The 23,764-nt window shown below is 44.5% G+C and overlaps 1 protein-coding gene across 2 annotated transcripts; it reads right to left on the bottom strand.

The window, feature by feature from the left end:
* Positions 1-1,982: 1,982 nt before the first annotated feature.
* On the bottom strand, positions 1,983-21,097 carry trmu (tRNA 5-methylaminomethyl-2-thiouridylate methyltransferase; the record flags this gene model as incomplete). Of its 2 annotated transcripts, XM_083655219.1 has the most annotated exons (11): positions 1,983-3,140; positions 4,142-4,224; positions 8,061-8,205; positions 8,389-8,489; positions 9,822-9,888; positions 13,708-13,761; positions 14,375-14,547; positions 18,829-18,951; positions 20,378-20,484; positions 20,571-20,736; positions 21,016-21,097. In XM_083655219.1, 11 exons carry the CDS (start codon positions 21,095-21,097, stop codon positions 2,991-2,993), a joined length of 1,251 nt encoding a protein of 416 aa, XP_083511345.1. In that variant the 3' UTR covers positions 1,983-2,990. The 2 variants fall into 2 exon arrangements, with proteins under 2 accessions (XP_083511345.1, XP_083511346.1); XM_083655220.1 differs by lacking the exons at positions 20,378-20,484; positions 20,571-20,736; positions 21,016-21,097 and adding an exon at positions 19,386-19,439.
* Positions 21,098-23,764: the final 2,667 nt, after the last annotated feature.

The raw sequence follows: 23,764 nt of genomic DNA, 5'->3' as shown, positions 1-23,764 counted from the left end.
TTTTATCCCTCATAGTGAAGTTTGAACGTGTAGAAAGACGCTTGGTATCCATAGTGTCATAGTAGGCTATCCACGGTGCGCTGCAGCAGCTGCGTTAACCACGGCGAGTTTTAAAATGAGTACAAAATGGCTCCGTAGCTCTCCTCCTACTCCTCCTGAGAGGCTGATTACCATAAACCTGCTGCGTTCCCTCTGGGACACTTTCACATGGGGGGCCTGTTCTTTTTCTCATGGAGATTTGGGGAAGTGGCCCTAACCTAACCGGGTGACCAATGCGCGCAAATGCATTGTTATTACAATGTGATGAGTTTGGTAAAAAATGCCCAACAATGTGTGTTTGAATGTCACTCCCTCTTCAAGTCCGCATAACAGTGATGTAGTGTTTAATAAAAAGGTCGTTAAACTATGACCTACGTTATTATAATGCAAAACAACCACTAATAGGCATAAGCAATAAACATTCACTTGAACTTGTTCTTCATCTTAACATATCCGCACTAACATTATAACTCGGTTGGATAGCCTACTATTCACTACTAGCCCTATGTCTATATTCCGCAAATAATTTAGAAGTGGTCAAAATATTAGTGGGCAATTAAGTTATCATTCAAACTTATTAAACTATAGTAGACTATAGCTAATTACCTTGTGAATGTTTCCTCTTCATAATCCAAATGATGAATTATTCAATCTCTTTGTTGTGGGTAATGAATATCTAATTATAATGCGCTTATGAGACTGTTCATTTATACGGTATTGGTGTTACATTAGTAATAATAACACTTTGGAAAATAAACTGTGAGCGCTCTCTAGAATCTACAGATTATCAATCTATAATCCTACCTGTTTAATGTAAATTACTGCTCAAAGAAAAATATGGCATGACTCTTCATAGCATCTCTATTCCCATCAGGTTTAGCCTACCTTAAAAAATAATATCTTAATAATCTATCATTACAAAGAATTTAATAGCAATGGGGATGATTTTTTCAGTGCCCAGCAATTAAAATTAATAGAAAACAAGACTACAGGCCTGTGGAATTTGCTCCCAGGATCCAGCCGGGCCTCGGACTCCCTTGTTGCCTTCAAAAGCAGCCTAAGACCCACCTTTTTCACGCTGCGTCTGACTAGGGCCTGTTTTAATCCTCTACCTAAGTGTTTTTAATCTTTTATTGTGTGCGCTTGTATTTTCTCTTGTGAAGCACCTTGAGATGTCAGATTGATTTTAAAGTGTGCTATACAAATCAAATTCATTATTATTATTATTACACAATGAGGATTACTTTCGAGTTTAATTAGGCAATGGTGTGACATGTGTGATTATGTTGCTTAATACTATAGAAGAAAAAGTTGACTCAAGAATAAGGTCGAGTAATTTGTATAAGAGCGCCCCCTTGTGGATCACTAACTGTAGACGGGTTTACACCTGTTCCTGCTGTATTACAATGTTACTGGAGAAAATATGGAATAGGCCAACTTAAATTAACCAGGAAACTTACTCTTCTTACTTTCACCCTCATAAATTTCCAAGTATTTCCAGTGTGTAGGCTATTTCTGGGAGAATTCAGCTCATTCCTTATTATTGCAATGGCACACAAAAGGAAGACACTTTCCTTATTCTTTGAACATTTTCTAGTGTGTGTATATCTATATACAACTGATATTTCTAAATAAATAATGAATCCAAATCCAACATGCACCTGGATAAAACGACTGGGAAATCACAAGTAAAGTAAATCAATAGGAACAAATGCGGAATTTGTTTTGTGTGTTTCAAAATGTGTTTTGTTATTTTGTTTGTTTGTTACCCAATTCAGCAGTCTATATTTTTGGTACAAATTATGTTTTAGACTACTTTTTTCACTTGGACAAATTTGTGTTTATTTGCATTTATCACTTCTGTTTTTCATCATACCGTAAATAAATAAACAAGAACGAAGAAACTGATCTAATACAAAATGTTCTGAACATTTTAAGTTGCTTTTGAGATTATACTGTAAAGACAATCAAAAGAAAACATGTCAGAAAAGTGTTTGCAGAGACAGTGTTCTTTCCCTTTTTTCCACTGTACTTTAAACTTGAGTAATTATAAAAAAAACAATAAAGCAAAAGTAAAACATCACATTTTCTGCCATTTTCCCCAAAGAACAAAGCACAAAGGAGTGCGTGCCCGTCCGCATGTCCTCGAGTGCCCACCGCCCGGGTGGGGTCGTCAAAAGGGCCTTTCTGTGTGGAGTTTGCATGTTCTCCCCGTGCCCCCTGGGGGTTTCCTTCATATAGGAACCCCTCACCAAAACATGCAATATCCTGGTTGCTGAAGTGGTGCCTCCTTTGGTCGTTCGGGGTGCCTGTTCGGAGGGAGGGGAACTCGTTGGAATAGCGTGATCCTCCCACGTGCTATGTCCTAGTACCGATGAAGCTTCCCCTGTCAGGTCAAAAGAAGCGGCTGGCTACTGCCCATGTCTTGGAGGAAGCATGGAGCCAGTTTCGGCTCTGCCCAGATCGGCAGAGGGTGGAGCAGCAACCAGGATAAATAAATAAAAAAATTAGCACTAATGGGGGATAAAAAAATCAGGGAAAAAATAAAATAAAACAAATAAAGCACAGTCATAGAAGAACGATCTCTGTGCCAATATGCTTTGACAACAAGATATCAACACTGGAGGAGGCTAGGGCATCTGGGTAGTACAGCAGTAGATTCCCTGCCTACCAACACGAGGGTCACACCCGTGTTACCTCTGACTTGGTTGGGCGTCCACAATTAGCCGTGTCTGCGGGTGGGAAGCCATATTAATGTAGTGTTGTGTCCTGTGCCTCTGGTCGGTTGGAGGCAGTGTAGGAAATTAGCCAGGGGCAAGGGCAAAAACGCCCCAAGGAATCGCAGAATGCCCCTATAAACAGTGGTAAAAATAGACCCCAAGATTTGGATCATTTTATTTGGACATTGAGTGCTTTTCCTCAGCTGTCAGTCTGTAAGTCCAGAGCATCTCTCAGCTGGCTGGTTCAGGTTTTTGTTGCTCCTTCTCCTGTGCAGCTGCCAGCATTCGCTCTCGGCCCTGCTGGAGTGTGTGTTCGCTGGGTCCCAGACGGACGATCTTCCCGCTGCCCAGACACTCGTCCCCTTTGTAGAGCACAGCAAACTGGAGGAGGGATGAGAAGGCGTCAGCAGAGGGAGTCATATTAGAGACACACACACCTTCATAGACCTAAGACTACAGTTAAGAGGAACTGTGTGTGTTTGTGTGTGTGTGTGTGTGTGTGTGTGTGTGTGTGTGTGTGTGTGCTGCAGGATCATTGGAATTCTGTATTCTTCTCTTCCATCTTTGAGTGAAAGGGATGATGAGGCCACCCTGCGTACCCTCACCAACATACTCAAGGATAGCTCCTCCTCCCCGCATGGTTTCCTCCATCCAGCCTCAACTACCACTTACTCTCTCTGTCGGCGTAGAGAATACGTTATGCTCACAAGCAGAACCAAAAGACATTAACTCGCTTTTCTTCCTCGCGCTCTTAAACTGTTTTATAAATGACTTTATCTTATTTCGCTTATTTACATTTCCCTTCAGGCTTTATGTGGCTAAATTCATAGCTTGTATTTATGATGACTGATCACTGTAAAGTTTTGATGCATTTCAGGATCACTGTTTAACAACTGTGTTTTTATACTGTTGTACCCTGCCTAGTTACATTTTAATAAATTAAACTTGAAACTTGTGTGTGTGTGTTTTTTAAAGGCTGAATCAGGGGCATCGCAGGTTTGAATCCCTGTGTTACCTCCGGCTTGGTCGGGCGTCTATACAGCCACAATTGGCCATGTCTGTGGGTGGGAAGCCGGTTTAGGGGTGTGTGTCCAGGACTAGCAATAGTGCCTCCTCTGGGCGGTGGGGGAGGGGAACTGGGGGGGGGGGGTAACGTGATCCTGTTTGCGGTGTGTTCAAATGCCACTTTTTGGCCGCGATACAGGAGACGTGAGGTGACATATCGGTCATCATCTAGTTGCCGCTAGTCCTTTAGAGTGTTTTCGGCATGTCAGCACCTTTAAGGTACTGTAAGCCAAGTCATGGCAGGGTGATAACCAACTAGGAGTGCTATATTGCCTTGTGTAATTAAGAGTATTTCTGTGTTAGGTGGGAGTTATTACCTGTCCAGGTGTGAGGGCTCTCAGTGGCCGGGAGAGCGTGATCCACAGCGAGCCGTCCATGTTCAGCGTCACAGTGCAGGGAGCTGAAGAGGAAGAGCAACTCTGTTACTATGCCATAAGATAAAACACAGCTTCAACTCTGTTACTATGCCATAAGATAAAACACAGCTTCAACTATGTTACTATGCTATAAGATAAAACACAGCTTCAACTATGTTACTATGCCATAAGATAAAACACAGCTTCAACTCTGTTACTATGCCATAAGGCAGAGGTTCTCAAATGTTTTTCAGCCAAGGACCCCTTACAAGATAGAAAATATACCGGGGACCCCCTCATTCTGATTTGTGATTTTGGGTTTCCATGGTAACGTGCTTGACTTTTAATTTGATAGGTTTGTTATTAGAATATAATCCATGAACCATTTTAGATTTAAAGCATAAACTATTTTCGTTGAACTATGAAGATTTTGCAAAAAAAAATTTTTTTTTTTTTTTTATTACATTACATTTACATTACGTCATTTAGCAGACACTTTTGTTTTGTCCAAAGCGACTTACAATATCACAATTTGTCAACAGTACAGAAAACCACTACGCAACACAATCAATGACAGCCAAGATATTTTGATAGACTAGCACCATGTAGGAAGTAGTTTGAGAAGGAATAAGTAACATGTAGCATTTTATTTTTTAATTTTAATTTTTTTTTTTTTTTTTTTACTTGCAAACTTTTCGCGGACCCCCTGGCAAAGTGCCACGGACCCCTGGGGGTCCGCGGACCCCCATTTGAGAACCACTGCCATAAGGTAAAACACAGCTTCAACTCTGTTACTATGCCATAAGATAAAACACAGCTTCAACTATGTTACTATGCCATAATATAAAACACAGCTTCAACTCTGTTACTATGCCATAAACTAAAACACAGCTTCAACTCTGTTACTATGCCATAAGCTAAAACACAGCTTCAACTCTGTTACTATGCCATAAGCTAAAACACAGCTTCAACTCTGTTACTAATACTATGCCATAAGATAAAACACAGCTTCAACTCTGTTACTATGCCATAAGGTAAAACACAGCTTCAACTCTGTTACTATGCCATAAGCTAAAACACAGCTTCAACTCTGTTACTATGCCATAAGCTAAAACACAGCTTCAACTCTGTTACTATGCCATAAGATAAAATACAGCCTCAACTCTGTTACTATGCCATAAGATAAAACACAGCTTCAACTCTGTTACTATGCCATAAGATAAAACACAGCTTCAACTCTGTTACTATGCCATAAGGTAAAACACAGCTTCAACTCTGTTACTATGCCATAAGATAAAATACAGCCTCAACTCTGTTACTATGCCATAAGATAAAATACAGCCTCAACTCTGTTACTATGCCATAAGATAAAACACAGCTTCAACTCTGTTACTATGCCATAAGATCAAACACAGCTTCAACTCTGTTACTATGCCATAAGATCAAATACAGCCTCAACTCTGTTACTATGCCATAAGATAAAATACAGCTTCAACTCTGTTACTATGGCATAAGATAAAATACAGCTTCAACTCTGTTACTATGGCATAAGATAAAACACAGCTTCAACTCTGTTACTATGGCATAAGATAAAATACAGCTTCAACTCTGTTACTATGGCATAAGATAAAATACAGTTTTGCCTCTGCTGCTCTTGTTTCATCAGAATTCCTCCTGAGGATGTAAGGCACCAACAGTGTCCTTCAATTTGGTTAATTTTATTTAGCGTGGATGTTTTTTCACAATAGCCCGCTTAATATTGTTACAGTTACACAATAACCCTATTCATATTGTTAGTTACACAATAGCCCGCTTCATATTGTTACAGTTACACACAATACCTGGAAACCATCCAGTCCAGTCTTCTGCTGTTGCCCACTGTGCAGCTCTACTAGAGCAATAGTGTACATTTTGTGAATTTAAAAGATAACCATGCATGTCAAGAAAGTTGCAGTTTGTTGTGAAACTGAAATGTAACATTTAGTTTTGTATGAAGCAGCTCAATTGACTACATCTCTCATCTCACACAATATACGTCACACCAACACCAACATGGCCTGGCGGGAGAGACGGCACTTATGCGACTGGTTGCGCGTAGTCTTTATTTATTTAAAGTGTAACTTACCCCCAAAACACTTTTTTTCAGCTTTTAACGATATATGACTTTGGGCGTGGTGTGTGAAGAATTCTGGTCAAAATTTCCACATTTGAGACCAAACTGTTGCCATTGTACCATTTGTATCATTTTCAGCCGCATAAGTGCCCTCTATGGGTTGAACACTGCTTTTTCCCCCCCCTCAAATGAATGGGAGATTTGGTACAACCTGAAGTCACGTTGTACCCAAAGACTATGGTATTTCAAGATAGTTACTCCCCTACTCCCCCTGTACCCTTTCCCGGCTCCTCACAACTCCAAGCCTATTCCCATGATGTCACAAGCATTTTCCTACCAATATGGCGCTACAATACACACAGCTCATTGGCTGTTTGTGTCAATTGACCTGTTAATCACCTATTAATTGATTACAATCGCCTGTTATTTTCCTACCAAGATGGCCATGTGGTGATGTAACACAATACTATCAATAAACGCCACTATAATCATAAAAGGAAGAAAATGGCATTGTGTTGCTGTAAATCATTCCCAACCTTTTTCATACTAAGGCGCCCTAATTTAGTTCACATTGCTCTTTTAACGATACTTAGACACGCTACATACACACAAATGGGAGTCAATGGAGTCAATTTCAAGTTCGCCACTGAATTGAAAGAATCACTTTCAACCATTTTGAGCAACGCTGTTTCCATACAGGCCACCAGCGTTGGCTAGTTGTTGATATTTATAAAGATATTGTAGCTCTCATATAATTTATTTTCGAGGCGGTGGGTAAACTGTCATGGCGTCGATTTCCGGGGGGAAATTCCTGACCTGAGCACAGCCAAAGAGTATAGTGAGACAAGAGGAGACGGTCGTTTCTTGGTTTTTCCCATATGTTTTTTCAAATCAAGCAGCATGCCGTTTTGTTACATATCTGGGGGGTAAGTCCCCCTTTAAAGCAGCTACGAGCAACTTTTTCGATTGTTATTAAACAGTATAAATTTAATATCAATGCATCACATCTTACCTCTAATAGTCGACGAGACCAACGCAGAGTAGTCTCGCTTGAACCCCGAGTGAATCGGCCAGTGTTAGTCTGTCTGTGGCCAGGGCAGATCAGGAAGTGAAATGAAACCGTTTGCAGCAGCCACTTCAGCCATAACCACAAAATAACTTCCAAAAAACCTGTTAGAATATAACGAGAGATGTTCCCGAGAGTATGCGTGGCGTTCACATTGTTTATGTTATGTTGCTAGGCAGCGCAAATGGCGTAGGCAGGCAGCTGCGTTTCACTTCCGGGTTTCACTTCCGCGTTTCACTTCCGGGTGTAGCCGGGCCGGCCGTAGGAGAGAGAGAGAGAGAGCCCCCTGTTGACGTGAGTTTAGACAGACACAGACTTAATAATCACCTACGGGAGCAATCTCCGATTGACACGGCTTTGGTCTCAGCTACTATTATAGGTAAGATGTGATGCATCAATATTGTAATTATACTGTTTAATAACAATCGAAAAAGTTGCTCGTAGCTGCTTTAAGTATTTATAACTTAAAGTGCAACAGCTTTTCCGACTGGAAGGGGAGGGCTTTGGCTCTCTATAATAACTAGAGAGGAAGAGAACTGATTTATCTGCTGACAGACTCGCTGGTAACTCTGGTGTTGGTTGCAAAGATGCATTAGATGTATTACTGTATGTTGACTAAAGGTTCTGTCCTGATCTATAAACTCCCTGTACATTTATTGCACTTGCCAGTTTCTGTCTCGGCCTGATAATATGGCACTCACTGAGCTGCATCTGATGCAGGAAGCGGAAGTGGCACTCCATCATCTGGGTCCTGGCCAGTTCAGGGGGCGGGTCGACCGCCACCCAATGGAAACGATCCGTCCGCATTGTGTCACGGAACAAAGCCGGGTGATTGGTGGTTGGACCCTGAGCCAAGAGAGATTGTTTGTCAAGTTTGGAGCAGTTTTATGGCAGACTACAAGTAAAAAAAAAGTAAGCAAAATTAATCCGAATTATATACAATATCCGGCATCTTCTGCAAGGCTGAAACAGCATGACAACAGAATGGTAGTTTGACTCTCAGGGAAAGAGAGTGTTTCTCAATCTCACCACAAACACATCTCCAGTAGTGATGTCTTTGTCGACCACGAACCAGGCGTCACTCTGCCCTCCTATCCTCGCCCTCTGGCCCAGCGTCAGGGTGAACCAGCCTGGATGGACACAGGGAAAGAGGGTGAAGCAGCCTGGATGGACACAGGGAAAGAGGGTGAAGCAGCCTGGATGGACACAGGGAAAGAGGGTGAACCAGCCTGGATGGACACAGGGAAAGAGGGTGAACCAGCCTGGATGGACAGAGGGAAAGAGGGTGAAGCAGCCTGGATGGACACAGGGAAAGAGGGTGAAGCAGCCTGGATGGAAAGAGGGAAAGAGGGTGAACCAGCCTGGATGGACACAGGGAAAGAGGGTGAAGCAGCCTGGATGGACACAGGGAAAGAGGGTGAAGCAGCCTGGATGGAAAGAGGGAAAGAGGGTGAACCAGCCTGGATGGACACAGGGAAAGAGGGTGAAGCAGCCTGGATGGACACAGGGAAAGAGGGTGAAGCAGCCTGGATGGACAGAGGGAAAGAGGGTGAAGCAGCCTGGATGGACACAGGGAAAGAGGGTGAAGCAGCCTGGATGGACACAGGGAAAGAGGGTGAAGCAGCCTGGATGGACACAGGGAAAGAGGGTGAAGCAGCCTGGATGGACACAGGGAAAGAGGGTGAAGCAGCCTGGATGGACAGAGGGAAAGAGGGTGAAGCAGCCTGGATGGACACAGGGAAAGAGGGTGAAGCAGCCTGGATGGAAAGAGGGAAAGAGGGTGAAGCAGCCTGGATGGAAAGAGGGAAAGAGGGTGAAGCAGCCTGGATGGAAAGAGGGTGAAGCAACCTGGATGGACAGAGGGAAAGAGGGTGAAGCAGCCTGGATGGAAAGAGGGTGAAGCAACCTGGATGGACAGAGGGAAAGAGGGTGAAGCAGCCTGGATGGACAGAGGGAAAGAGGGTGAAGCAGCCTGGATGGACAGAGGGAAAGAGGGTGAAGCAGCCTGGATGGACAGAGGGAAAGAGGGTGAAGCAGCCTGGATGGACAGAGGGAAAGAGGGTGAAGCAGCCTGGATGGACACAGGGAAAGAGGGTGAAGCAGCCTGGATGGAAAGAGGGAAAGAGGGTGAACCAGCCTGGATGGACACAGGGAAAGAGGGTGAAGCAGCCTGGATGGACACAGGGAAAGAGGGTGAAGCAGCCTGGATGGACAGAGGGAAAGAGGAGAGAAAGAGAAAGAGAAGGGACAACTTGCAAGGCGGCACAATGTTTTATCTCCATTACAATAGAATGAGTTGGGAACATGAGTTTAGAAGATAAGGATGGGCAGCCTATGGGTTGCAACTAAAATAAATTAGCTTGAACGATTGCATTTGTTCACTGTGCCAATTCAATTCTAATAAATTATACAATAGAGAAACATGCTAGATCCACTTTATGAGCCTCTAAACCAGGAGATACCTTTATGCTCGCCCATGACTTTCCCATCTTCAATGGAGACAAAGTTCCCCGGCTTAGCTTCTAGATACTGGTGACAGAAAAACATGACACGGATATACAGTATCTTTTAATAAATGATGAGTTATGAATTATTCAAAAGTAGAAGCGGGATACTCAAAAAGCAAAGAAAACCAGAAACATCACTCTGAATGAATGAAATGTTAATTATATATATATTTTTAAATGATTTGACCTGTGTCACCATGTCACCTGTAAAGTAAAGTAAAGTAAAGGTAAAGTCCCACTGATTGTCACACAATGTGTGAAATTTGTTCTCCGCATTTGACCCATCCCCTGGGGGAGCGGTGAGCAGCAGCGTGCGCCGCGCTCGGGAATCACATGGTGATTTAACCCCCCAATTCCAACCCGTTGATGCTGAGTGCCAAGCAGGGAGGCAAATGGGTCCCATTTTTATAGTCTTTGGTATGACTCGGCCCGGGAACGAACTCACAACCTCCCAGTCTCAGGGCGGACACTCAGACCACAAGGCCACTGAGCTGTGTCACCAGCATGGTGTTTACGGAGAGTGCAGAATCTCCATCTGTCGTCAGCTGTCAGTTTGCACAAAAACAATACTTCCCTAAGCCACTTGTAGACATGAACTCTGGACTATGTCCGTTGAATCAGGTCCGGGCATTCCCCGGAGTTGCCTTTCCAGACAAGAGGCATTGTTGTTTCCGCACACGAGGAAAATCTCCGGTGTGGAGAGAGTAGAGATTGGGGGGGCATGATATAGTGCTGAATCGCAGTGTTTAACTTAATACGAGACAGACCTTTGATAAAAAATTTCAATGTAGACTACATCAGAGCTATATTTCAGAAAGCAATTCTCCACTCCATGAAAACACCTTCAATGCATTATTCTGGCGATAGGGGTAGAAACTAGCCTGGTTATCGTTAAAATCCATCCAGATCTGTGATGGTAAGATAAGGCTAGATAACAGGTTAGAACATGTGGGGTGGCGATGTGCCAAAAAGTGAGCCGTTTGCGGTGTATCCTGTTTCCTGTCTCACCAACTCTGTAAGACATGCTTCTCTATTTCTTCCGCTATTTCAAATCCATACCAATCTGGCTCACTTTCTCTCTCTCTCTCTCTGAACGCAGTGGAGACTTGTGTGTGAGGCCTGAGTCTCTCTCTCTCTGAACGCAGTGGAGACTTGTGTGTGAGGCCTGAGTCTCTCTCTCTCTGAACGCAGTGGAGACTTGTGTGTGAGGCCTGAGTCTCTCTCTCTCTGAACGCAGTGGAGACTTGTGTGTGAGGCCTGAGTCTCTCTCTCTCTGAACGCAGTGGAGACTTGTGTGTGAGGCCTGAGTCTCTCTCTCTCTGAACACAGTGGAGACTTGTGTGTGAGGCCTGAGTCTCTCTCTCTCTGAACACAGTGGAGACTTGTGTGTGAGGCCTGAGTCTCTCTCTCTCTGAATGCAGTGGAGACTTGTGTGTGAGGCCTGAGTCTCTCTCTCTCTGAATGCAGTGGAGACTTGTGTGTGAGGCCTGAGTCTCTCTCTCTCTGAACGCAGTGGAGACTTGTGTGTGAGGCCTGAGTCTCTCTCTCTCTGAATGCAGTGGAGACTTGTGTGTGAGGCCTGAGTCTCTCTCTCTCTGAACACAGTGGAGACTTGTGTGTGAGGCCTGAGTCTCTCTCTCTCTCTGAACGCAGTGGAGACTTGTGTGTAAGGCCTGAGCGGCGTGAGGAGGCGGCAGGGCGGGGCGGGGCGGGGACTGACAGCCATATGCTTGAGGGCAAACAGCAGTTTCAGAGGGCGAGAGAGGCAGAGAGAGATGGCAGAGGGAGAGAGCGGCAGAGAGAGATGGCAGAGACGACAGAGAACCAAACGTTAAGTTTGTTTGTTTGTTTGTCATGTTTATAAGTATCTTATACCTAATTGATGCTGATAATGCTCGTTGTCACAAGTGCAACAGATCGTTTGCTTGTAAGCCTGTACCTTCTAAATGAGCCGCTCTGCGAGCGACACAGACATACTGTATATACTTAACTAGGGGCTTGGGTGGGTACGATCACAGACATACTTAACTAGGGGCTTGGGTGTGTACAATCACAGACATATATACTTAACTAGGGGCTTGGGTGTGTACAATCACAGACATATATACTTAACTAGGGGCTTGGGTGGGTACGATCACAGACATATATACTTAACTAGGGGCTTGGGTGGGTACGATCACAGACATATATACTTAACTAGGGGCTTGGGTGTGTACAATCACAGACATATATACTTAACTAGGGGCTTGGGTGTGTACAATCACAGACATATATACTTAACTAGGGGCTTGGGTGGGTAGGTACGATCACAGACATATACTGAATACTTAACTAGGGGCTTGGGTGGGTACGATCACAGACATACATACTTAACTAGGGGCTTGAGTGGGTACAATCACAGACATATATACTTAACTAGGGGCTTGGGTGGGTACGATCACAGACATATATACTTAACTAGGGGCGTGGGTGGGTACGATCACAGACATATATACTTAACTAGGGGCTTGGGTGGGTACGATCACAGACATATATACTTAACTAGGGGCTTGGGTGGGTACGATCACAGACATACTGTATATACTTAACTAGGGGCTTGGGTGGGTACGATCACAGACATATATACTTAACTAGGGGCTTGGGTGGGTACGATCACAGACATATATACTTAACTAGGGGCTTGGGTGGGTACGATCACAGACATATATACTTAACTAGGGGCTTGGGTAGGTACCATCACAGACATATATACTTAACTAGGGGCTTGGGTGGGTACGATGTACGATCACAGACATATATACTTAACTAGGGGATTGGGTGTGTACGATCACAGACATATATACTTAACTAGGGGCTTGGGTGGGTACGATCACAGACATATATACTTAACTAGGGGCTTGGGTGGGTACGATCACAGACATATATACTTAACTAGGGGCTTGGGTGGGTACGATCACAGACATATATACTTAACTAGGGGCTTGGGTAGGTACCATCACAGACATATATACTTAACTAGGGGCTTGGGTGGGTACGATCAAACTCAGGTTTTAGTATCAGACTGTAATTCCTGTATATTTTGTACTCAGCACTTTTCACTTAGCCATGTAGAGCCATGTAGAGCTCTAACTCAGTTTCTCACTTTGCATTGTGTTTATATTTTAATATGTTTTGTTGCACTGCTACTTTTACCTCTATTAGGACTACCTCTCTGCATACTTGCACTTTGTTTTGTGTTTACATTTTAAATATGTTTTTGCTGCACTGTTACTTTTTACCCCTATCAGGACTCTAAGCCTATATCATCTGGCAGGGGGACAAGCAATGGAAATCAGTCCTGTGACTGCAATTGTCGTGCATTTACATTTTTTTTAAATGTTCATTAATGTACACCTGTCCCCTATCGAACAAATAAACGAATTGAAATTGAAATCACAGACATATATACTTAACTAGGGGCTTGGGTGGGTACGATCACAGACATATATACTTAACTAGGGTCTTGGGTGGGTACGATCCGTGTTTGCAAGATCGCGCTCACAATGGACAACTGTGTCTATACATACAGCCCATCTGAGTGATGTCTGGATATCTTCAGGAGTTCACTGCATGTTTAGAAAGGGCTCTAGTAAGCAACTAATATAGCAACCATAAGCCAATCAGCCCCGGAACTGACTGTGGCCTTTGCAGAGTTTTTTTTTTATTTTATTTTTTTTAGAGGAACTCAGTGCAGACCCTCCGCAGACCCCCTGCGGAGCTCCGCACACTGCAGTAACCATAAATGTGCCTTCATTCCATTCATGTAGAGTAAATGCTTTAGGAAGCAAGTTTCATTCCTCACCTCCAGAATGAAGTGTTCAAAGTTTCTCTCTCCGATGAAGCAGATGCCCATGCTCTGCAAACACATTCACACACTCAGATTTGTCAGTTTGCAAAATGCTGTGTATCAGACTTAGAACTTTTCCAATACACAAACAATATAGATAAGACAGCCAAAGCCAAAATGTGTGGCTGGCTACATCCTGCCGGTGAAACCCCTCACTGTCGGGTGAAAAGAAGCGGCTGGCGACTGCACATGTATCAGAGGAAGCATGAGCTAGTCAGTCTACTCTACTCTCCCCAGATCGGTAGAGAAGGTGTGGAGCAACGACTAGGACAGCGGGGGGAATTGGCCAAGTGCAATGGGGAGAAAATGGCGGGGGGGGGGGGGGGGGGGGGGGTTCAGAAAAACAAACAAACATAAGAAACTGAAAAAATAATACATTTATCTGCCATTTTAGCCCAACCATATGGTGTTTTTCATCAATATCCTCCATAGTATTTCAAGGCATCTGGGAGGTTTGTTGTTTGCCTGTTGCTTCTCATCATATTATCAGCATATATTGTGAAAATCATTCAAATATCCCTTTTATATCCCATATATACCATGTTCTTTGCTACTGCAATGCAACATGAATTTGATAGGTTTTTCCTTTATTTTTATACGTGATATTAGATTTGGCCTATACCTCTTTCTTCTTCAGAACGTGGTGAAACCCGGCTTCTGCAGCCATCTTTTTGACAAAGTCTTTGGTGAGTCCAGCCAGCGGGAACATAGTCTGCCGCAAGGCATCCTGGGAGATCTGGCTGAGGAAGAAGGTTTGGTCCTTGATGAGGTCTGCTCCCTGGTACAACCTCACGGCTGGCAAGGAGAGGATGGAGAAGAGACCGTTTAGAAAACATTTAGAAGTCAATTAGAGAGTTCGCTCAAAAACACTGCTCACTGAAGAGTTCCACTTCCTGGTACACCCTCACTGTAGGAGTGCTGACACATTATTATTCTGTATACCATGGTCTGTGTGAATACTTGATTCTGATTGGCTGCAGCGTGTCCATTATTAGGTGATAATGTACACCTAGCTAAGTAGTTCCAGGCAAATGGTCTGTTCACCGTTCATATCAATGCGCCATGGTCTCGACAGAGCCATTTGAGCTCTATACCACCATTAAGGGTTAATATGGCACTTTCATAAGTTTAGAAAAGAATTGAGTCGGTCAAAGTAACTATTTAGATTACCCCTGTGTGCTCAGTTTATCAAAAATAACGGCTATTTACAAATCTGTCGTTTTTTCGGAGATCTGATGTTGTCAGCTAACAGAACTGGCTCTCAGCTGTCAAACCAGCTCTGTTTACAACTTTGCAGCAAGCCAGCCAGGCACTTTGCAAGAGCGCGTGCTGCCTGTATCACTGATACAAATCAAGTCGAAGAGGAAAAAGATGAGATCAACAAAAAGAAAACAACGAAATGGGCAGTTAACTCATTGAGTGCCAATGACGACTTTAGTCGTCAATTGCTTTAGTAACGTTGAGTGCCAAAGACGACTAAAGTCGTCAATTGCGTTTTTTGACGGTGGGACGTGCATCAAAGCCAGATCCATCTCCTGTGAAAGTATGGTGGCTGTTGAATGTGTAAAAGCTATTTTAGGGACCCATTAGGTGGCGACAGTGCTCTCCAGATTAGAGAAAGGCCAGGAGAAAAGAGAGAAGAAGTAATGGGGAAACGGAAATCGCATCGATATGCATGAAGCATAACGTTAGCTGTGCCTGTGAACAGCAGTCAATCTGCTGCCACAGCCCCTCCGTCTCCGCTGCAATAGCCCCTCCATATGATTTAGTTGGCGACACCAGCGTCTTTCTGAAAAGTTACATTATTCTCAGCTGGGAGCCGGCGACACGATGTGAAAAAGCGGGGGGATGCAGCGTGCAGTGCAGAGTCAGAGCAAAAGCAGAGCGAGAGCAAACGCAGCAGCCCAGAGACACTCCCAAGGAGGAGGAAGGGGGTGGGGCACGAAGGGCAGCAGAAAGCCCAGAATCGGCGCAGCTTCACAGCTCACAACTGAAACCCCAGAAACGAGCGAGCCCGATCCACACTGCCCCGACGAGCGGCCGCCATCCAGGCAGCAGACTCGCCTGACACAAGCAGCACTCAGAGCGAGCAGCAACATCATGACACACCCACGGAGGAGGAGTTTGCAGTAGAGGGGGGGTGGGGGTGCTGTTATATTGAAGGAAATTACTGTTCAGATGTTTCAGGTCAGAAAATATTAGTTTCAGAGTCAGTGATTTGCTTGAAATGCTATATTTCACAAAAGGCTCAACGCCAATTTTTTCTGTTTTTGACCTATCTTCTCCGGCTGATAAGTAAAGAACGGAAAATGATATCAATAAACTTTTTTTTGCTGCTGATACAATAGAGTCTCATCGTTCTTTGTGCGTGTTCGCTGTTTACATAGTAATATCACACAATATTCTGTGGGCCTCGAGAAATCACTGAAAACGCTCTGAAACTCTGGCACTGGGAGCGTCCGTTCTCCAAAAGTGGCTGGCACTCAATGAGTTAACAGCAACACACTGAGAGACTCCCTTGTACAAAACATACCTGGACTCCAACATAGAAAGCTTCAGATGGTTTTCAGTCTCCGAGCACGGCACACGCCACTTACATCTTAAGACCTGCTGCAGACGTTAACGTAATTCCCTGGGATGCAACTTGAACGAGCCAGTTACAAGGCGTTGCATTCTTAGACATTGCCGTTTGCTTTATTTTGTATGTTACATACAATTGGCCAAATTATTAGTTAGTTTATGGGCTAGAAATTCTGCCAGGTTACAGGCACTAAGCGGCCATTTTCTCCAATGATAATCTTGAGCAGCCGAGGGGACTATTTTGTCTCGCCGGTTCTCAACTCATATCCAAGGTTATGAAAACTCGATTTTGATTGGAAAATGCATGAAAATATAAATGAATTGTCTTGTTTTATTTCTTTGGCAAGTGACCATGGTATAAGCGGGTTAATGCACTTCGAGGTGTCCATTATCATAAATTAATGTACACCTCCGCGTACATTAATTTCTGATAATGGACACCTCGTCGTGCATTAACCCTTACGTATAATGCTTCTGAAAGGAACAGTTTGTCAGAGCAAAAATAATAAGCCTAAGGCTGTGTCCATATAGCGTGTGCCAGCTCCCTTTCCTCATCTATCCTATAATTCCAGCAGTGTCTGTATGTCTGTATGTCTTTCCTTCACGTATCTCCAGAACCGTTGTTCGGATCGACTTCCAACTTGGAGAGTGCGCTTAGGGGGACCTGACCGAGTGCAGTGTGAGAAAAAAATGACAGAAATGCGCCCACGGGTTGGGGCTACAACGATATTTTACATTTTCATTGTGACATCATCAGTGATGTCAAGGGGGAGGGGAACGGGCACTGCGTAACGGGTACTGCACCAATTGGGTGGGGCGGTGAAGAGTGGTAGAGCATGATGTAATGCAGGGCTATTCAACTAAATTGTACAGGGGGCCACATTGTCAGAAACCTAAGGGACCGGGGGCCGGACCTTTCCCCGAGCCATTATGTACACTTGACACACTGCGCCACCACATTTTCGCAGCCGCGCTGGAACTATTATTAAGTAGGGGGTGCTGTAAGGAATGGAATCTTTTTTTTTTTGGCCGGTCGGACTTGATTGATTGATTGATTTGGTTTATTCATACACACAAGAAATTTCACAATACAAGTAGCTTCATATACAACAATGATGCAGTGTGTATGAAAGGGTACCCCAAGGATCTACTAAAAGCTTATTAGAGGGGGCCCACAAATAAAACAATAAAATAATGTCCAGAGGGTAGGGTACTGGTCATATACCCACCAGAACCAAAGACATAACCGGGAGACACAACAACAAAACAAGACAAAAACAATAAAACAAAACAATCCCAAATATTATATACGTGTATTTAATTTTAGCCAGTGACTCATAAGAATAGACTACGTGACAACCAGGAAAGACTAGTGACTACTGGACAGTCAGTTGACAGCCGGAACAAGGACGGCACCCGGGAGCAGTATGGGTTAGTGCCCCAGCCTGCGTCTTCCGTGAGGAAGAAGCCCAACAATCCACGAGAGGCCTTTTAGGAGGGCCATTCAAGCCGCAAGTGGAGTCTGCAGTGCCACCAAGTACTGGTACTGCATGGTATCCACCAAGATACCATCACCTCGGAATGAGATGTTTGGAGCGGGGGAGTCTGGTGCAGCGCACAGGTCCTAGACCTGGTGAGACGAGGGAGGAGCCCGGCCGGGTGGCAACCCACAGAGCCCGGTCCCTCTACGTACCAGACCCCCCCCCCCCCCGGTCCCGGCAGAGTAGTTCCGGAGCAGCGGATTGAGTGGCCCTGACCACGTGACCACCTTCGACCCTTCCTAGAGGGCTGACCGTGGGTAGCTACTGGGACGTAAGTTGGGGCTTGGCCAGCCCCGGCTGGGTCACCTGGGCGAGGGTGTATGATGTTGCGAGACCCGAAACATCCTATGACCCCAGGGTACATCACTGAGGATACGTCCCAGTTGCATCCATGCGATGTTTTTTTTCTTTATAACGCTCCATACTTACGGAGACAGAATATGACATTTTTAATGATACATCAAGCTCATTCCAAATTTGCAGACCTCTACACACAACACTGAAACTAGTACATTTTAGTTTTCGTTTTTTCCCACTGATTTTTCTCTGGTGTCATATGAGTGTGGAGGGAGGCGAATTTGAATGAGTTCACACAGTCTAAGATTTAGCTTGTGTGAATGGGGAGAAAGGGAGGGAGGGAACGGGCATGGGTATTGCACTAGTTAAAATAATAAGCCTAAGGCTGTGTCCATATAGTGTGTGCCAGCGCCCTTTCCTCATTAAAATAATAAGCTTAAGGCTGTCCTTTCCTCATTCAAATAATAAGGTTAGGAAATAAATCCTACATCCACATGATTTCCTATTTCACAGTCCCAGACAGTACTACTGATTCATCCCACAAAGAGAAAGAGTATCAACAGCCATTGAGAGCCATCTGTGTTCTGTTTTGACCTGAAAGAGAACAACATTTGAAGGAACGGGAGGACAGAAGTACAGCAGAATGATTTTGACTTACGGTTTCTGATCTCAAAGCGGTCTCTGAAGAGCGTGGTGGGCGGCACTGTGTGTTTCTGCTGGAACACATCCTCGTCCTCCTGCGACGTCCTGGCATAGTGGCCTGTTGCCATGGCATCAGCACCTAAGTCAACAAAAACAACAACAGCATGACAACAACTCAAAAGTCTAACAGTACAAGACTTTTATACTTTCTTTGAAGTCCACTCCTTGGTGAGAGGAAATCAGTACATTTCAATCTTAACTCAAACTGCAGACCCATTGCCTTCCAGGCAGAGATAGGGACTTGAGAGTTGGACTCCAGTCGACTCGAATCCATGTTTGATGACTTGCAACTTCACTTTACAAAAAATAAATGACTTGAAACTTACTTGGACTTTGAAGTTAAATAAATTGACTTGACATGAGATGTGATGACTTGGATGACTTGTTTGTGTTCGTCAGTTTAAATATTAAATATAAAATATTAACATGTTCAACGTTGTCAAGTGTCTGTGTAAAGTTTTCCGGTATGCGTGTGCAAGCTGGAAATGGCATTGTCATGATTGGATGACTCACTCATGCTCCTCCATGGCATTGTCGTGATTGGATGACTGGCTGTCAGTCACACTCCTCTCACTGGATGTTTTTTTTTCAAGGAGAAGGCACTTACATTAGTAGTTAGTCGTCATTGCTTGAGAAGAAATTAAGAAATAAATTAGCTTTTATACAGTTATTTCACTTTTTTATTACATTTATTTTGCTGAATACTATATGAATAATTATAATACAAATTCAATTAATTGTCATACTTTTTGAACAGGTTAGATTGGCCAATAATATCACTAGACAGGTACAAATACTTTGTCTTTTTTCCTTATAATGGAAGGAAAGACTACAGTATCTTGGGCGGGGGGGGGGAGTGACTTGACTTAAGTTGGGACTTGACTTGCCTTAACTTGACTTTCCAATAACATGTGACTTGACTTGACTTGCCAAAAACAAAATGACTTGGGACTTGCTTGAGACTGGGACCAAATGACTTGGGACTTGCTTGAGACTGGGACCAAATGACTTGGGACTTGCTTGAGACTGGGACCAAATGACTTGGGACTTACTTGAGACTTGGAACAAAGTGACTTGGTCCCATATCTGCTTCCAGGTAAAAAGCTATGTACAGTAAGTGCAGCACAAAATCCGTGCATGTCAGTCAATGTATGTTTAATACTAGTACTAGTGCTGAAACCAATTTGTTGATCCACAGAAATCATAATAATTTTAGTCATGTATCAACAAATTAAAAAAATACCATAACATTTGCTGACCCCGCTTCACAAATGCTAAGATTTGCTTTATTTTCTCCATTTCATATCATAACATGAATACTTTGGAGTTTTTTTGGCTGCAGGTCTGATTAAAATAGCAAGTGTAAGAATCACTTTGGGCTCTGGTCGTTTGTGGTGGGCATTTGTTATTATTTTTGACACTTGTCATTTTATTGACAAATTAATGTTGACAAACGAGTGACAAAATGATGAAAATAAATATTAGTTGCCCTAATCACTACTTACCCAGAGTTTTGATGGCATACTTGTAGAAATGGTTGAATTTGATGTGCTTGTTGCATAGTATGTCTGGGTTTGGCGTCCTGCCCTTCTCATATTCTTTCAACAGATTACTGCAAATGACATTAAGGAGAAGATGCTTAAAAAACACATTTCATGATTGTTGTTTGACAGATACACATTGAGACAGATACATTACCTGAATACTTCATGCCAGTATTCTTTGACGTAGGACACTTGGTGGAAGGAGATATTGAGGGCCTGACAAACTCTGTAGGCATCCTCACAGTCTTTCTCTGAGGAGCAAACCCCTCTTTCATCCAGTGAGTCCCAGTTCTTCATAAAAACCCCAGTCACGTTATACCCTTAACATGAAAACAACCATGTTAGACTGCATTTTATTTATTTATTTTTATGTTAAGGCAGCATGTTAAGGAGAGCAACAAAACGTGTTGGGTTTTGCAGCCTGACAGAAAGATCACTTGGGGCTGTGTGTGTGTGTGTGTGTGTGTGTGTGTGTGTGTGTGTGTGTGTGTGTGTGTGTGTGTGTGTGTGTGTGTGTGTGTGTGTGTGTGTGTGTGTGTGTGCGTGCGTGTGCGTGTGCGTGACTGTGTGTGTTTCAGATTTGACAGTAGATTTCTCACCTCTTCTCTTCAGTAACAACGCCGCCACGGAGCTGTCGACGCCGCCAGACATCGCGCACACGACGTGCCTGATTAAACCCATGTTTTCAAAAAATATTATCCTCTGTTTATAATTTTTCACTTATGTAACTACGAAAAGTTAGATACAACGGCGGAGCAGCGGAGCTGGAGACGCCATGTTTGCGGTCCGTTTCAGAATAACGTCCGGCTAGAAACAAGTTGGACTTGGAACTTGTTTTGCTGCTGAGAGCAGTAAAAATTGTAACACGGTGACGGTAAACCTCACGGAGCTGACACAAAATAACAAGGTTAGTGATAAATTACTCTAAAACACATGAAGCGTATATTTATGCAACGGGTCTTTGTACATTGCACTTAGTAATAGCAACCTACCTAGGCACACACACGCACACACACACACACACACACACACACACACACACACACACACACACACACACACACACACACACACACACACACACACACACACACACACACACACACACAGGCAGCATCATAATATTCACAAGACCAGATTTCTTCCGTTTCCAAACATAAACTTGTTTTATGTTGAACTTCAGACATTCTATGATTCTGTTTGTAAAGTAAAGTAGCCTATCTAAAAACAAAAAAATCTTTATACACATCTCATCTCTTGAGAAATATTGTGGACAACATTGCCAGATTATTTAATATTACTTCACATTTTTTATTTAAGTTGTATTAATTTGTTTTTGATTATTAAAGAGCATCTTGACTTTTATACTACATCAGAGACTGGTGCCCTACTAAAGTTACTTATGATATTGTAACGAAGTGGGTATTCGTCCAAGGAACTGGAGACTTGAAGTTGGTACAGGCTTTTTATTCTTGTCTTCACAATACACGCTCCTAGCAGCTAGCTTCGCTGCTAGCTCTAAACCACCCGGTCAGCTCGCCCACCCTGGCCTGACTGGCCTCCGCCCCGGCCGCTGGTCACATATATCCCCTTCCCCCTAGGAACACACCCCCACATATCAGTTCCTAGCCAAGCACGGAAACACCCCAATACACGTAATTACCCGATACGCTACATATCCCCCACACAAATTTAATGTCGCTTCCACGCGACATGCACAACCCACACACATCCCCCTGTACCAAAACACACCCAACACAATATTTTTCCCATCACCACATCAAATTATAATTCCCCAACAACAGTCTTTTCTTTTCAGCACCCCCGTCATAATGTCCAGTTTTTCATTAGGTACTCCGTAATGTCTAGTTTTCCATTAGGTACCCCCATAATGTCTAGTTTCCCATTAGGCACTCCATAATGTCTAGTTTTTCATTGTTTCCTTCTTTTTCACACATTCAATTCAAACACAAGCCCCCACATTTTCCTTAGCTTTTCTTTTAAACCCCATTTCCATCCCCCCTTTTCCCAGCTTCACCAATTCTCCCTGAAGCACTCTTTTCGGTCCCCCCTTTTGTTTGTTCCAGTAGCCAAATGCTCGAACGAGCACCGGATCGACATCCTCGTCCTCCGGTCTCCACTCGCGCCCGTCGACTCTCCAGCTGACCCTGGCGTCGTCCTCCCGGCCTCGCACTCGCTCGTTTTTCCGTCCCCCTCCTCCAGGGTTGAGGACAGCAGAGCGAACACCACCGGCGTCGATCTTCCCCTCGGCTCTCCGCTCGTTTTTCCGTCCCCCTCCTCCAGGGTTGAGGACAGCAGAGCGAACACCACCGGCGTCGATCTTCCCCTCGGCTCTCCGCAGTGCAACGTTAGGGGGTGTATAGCGGTTAGGCTGGGCCGGTTCCCCCGGCGGTAACCCCTCTCGCTCACTCGGAGACACGAGCGTCGCTCTCCCGACTGTAACAACGCTGCAGACGATGTCCCTCTCTTCCCTCTGGCTGTTCACGCCCTTCCCAGCCTGCGTCTCACCTCCGGCCTCCACACTCTCAGTGCAGTCCCTGGCCAAGTGCTCCGGTGACTGGCAAGTCCAGCAGAGTCTCACCTGTCTGCCGCCTGCACGTCTCTCTTCTCCCGCTGCCCCCCGATCTCCGACAGCCTCTGGACACTCTCTGGCTAGATGTCCGATCGCGCTACATGCCCAGCAGGCTCCCTGCTGTCCATGTCGTTGTCCCGCATACCCGGTCCGTCTCCCGGAACCGCATCGGCACCACCTCGCCACGTGGCCCGGCTCTCTGCAGGTCCAACACAGTCTCTTCCGTGGCTCTTCCGGCCGCTCTCCCCGCTGCATTACCTCCGCGCTCATCAAGTCCACCCGCTGCATGACTTCTCGCAGCGCCCGCATCACCTCTACTGCCCAGGCAGGAGTCTCTTGCACCAGCCGTCCGACCTCTCTCAACACACGGGCCTCCATGCCCGCCAGCATCGAGCTGATCCCCGCCGTCAGCTCTCCTTTCCTCCCGTTCACCGATGGCCATTCTCCGGAGATACTTGATTCTCCGCGCACCATCGCACGTGGTTTTAGCAGCTAGCAGTTAGCAGTTAGCACCCCTGGTAGCTAACTTACTAGCGCTAGTTTCTAGAGCCAAAAAGCCGCACCACCCGTCTCTTTTGCCGTTCCTTCTCACCCTCTCCCCTCTCGGCCGAATCAGAGGCGTTACCGCTTTACTGTCTGGCACCAATGTAACGAAGTGGGTATTCGTCCAAGGAACTGGAGACTTGAAGTTGGTACAGGCTTTTTATTCTTGTCTTCACAATACACGCTCCTAGCAGCTAGCTTCGCTGCTAGCT

Source organism: Poromitra crassiceps (genome assembly GCF_964638095.1).
Source record: "Poromitra crassiceps genome assembly, chromosome: 2".
NCBI lineage: Eukaryota > Metazoa > Chordata > Actinopteri > Beryciformes > Melamphaidae > Poromitra > Poromitra crassiceps.
This window is presented reverse-complemented; position numbering and strand designations above follow the sequence as displayed.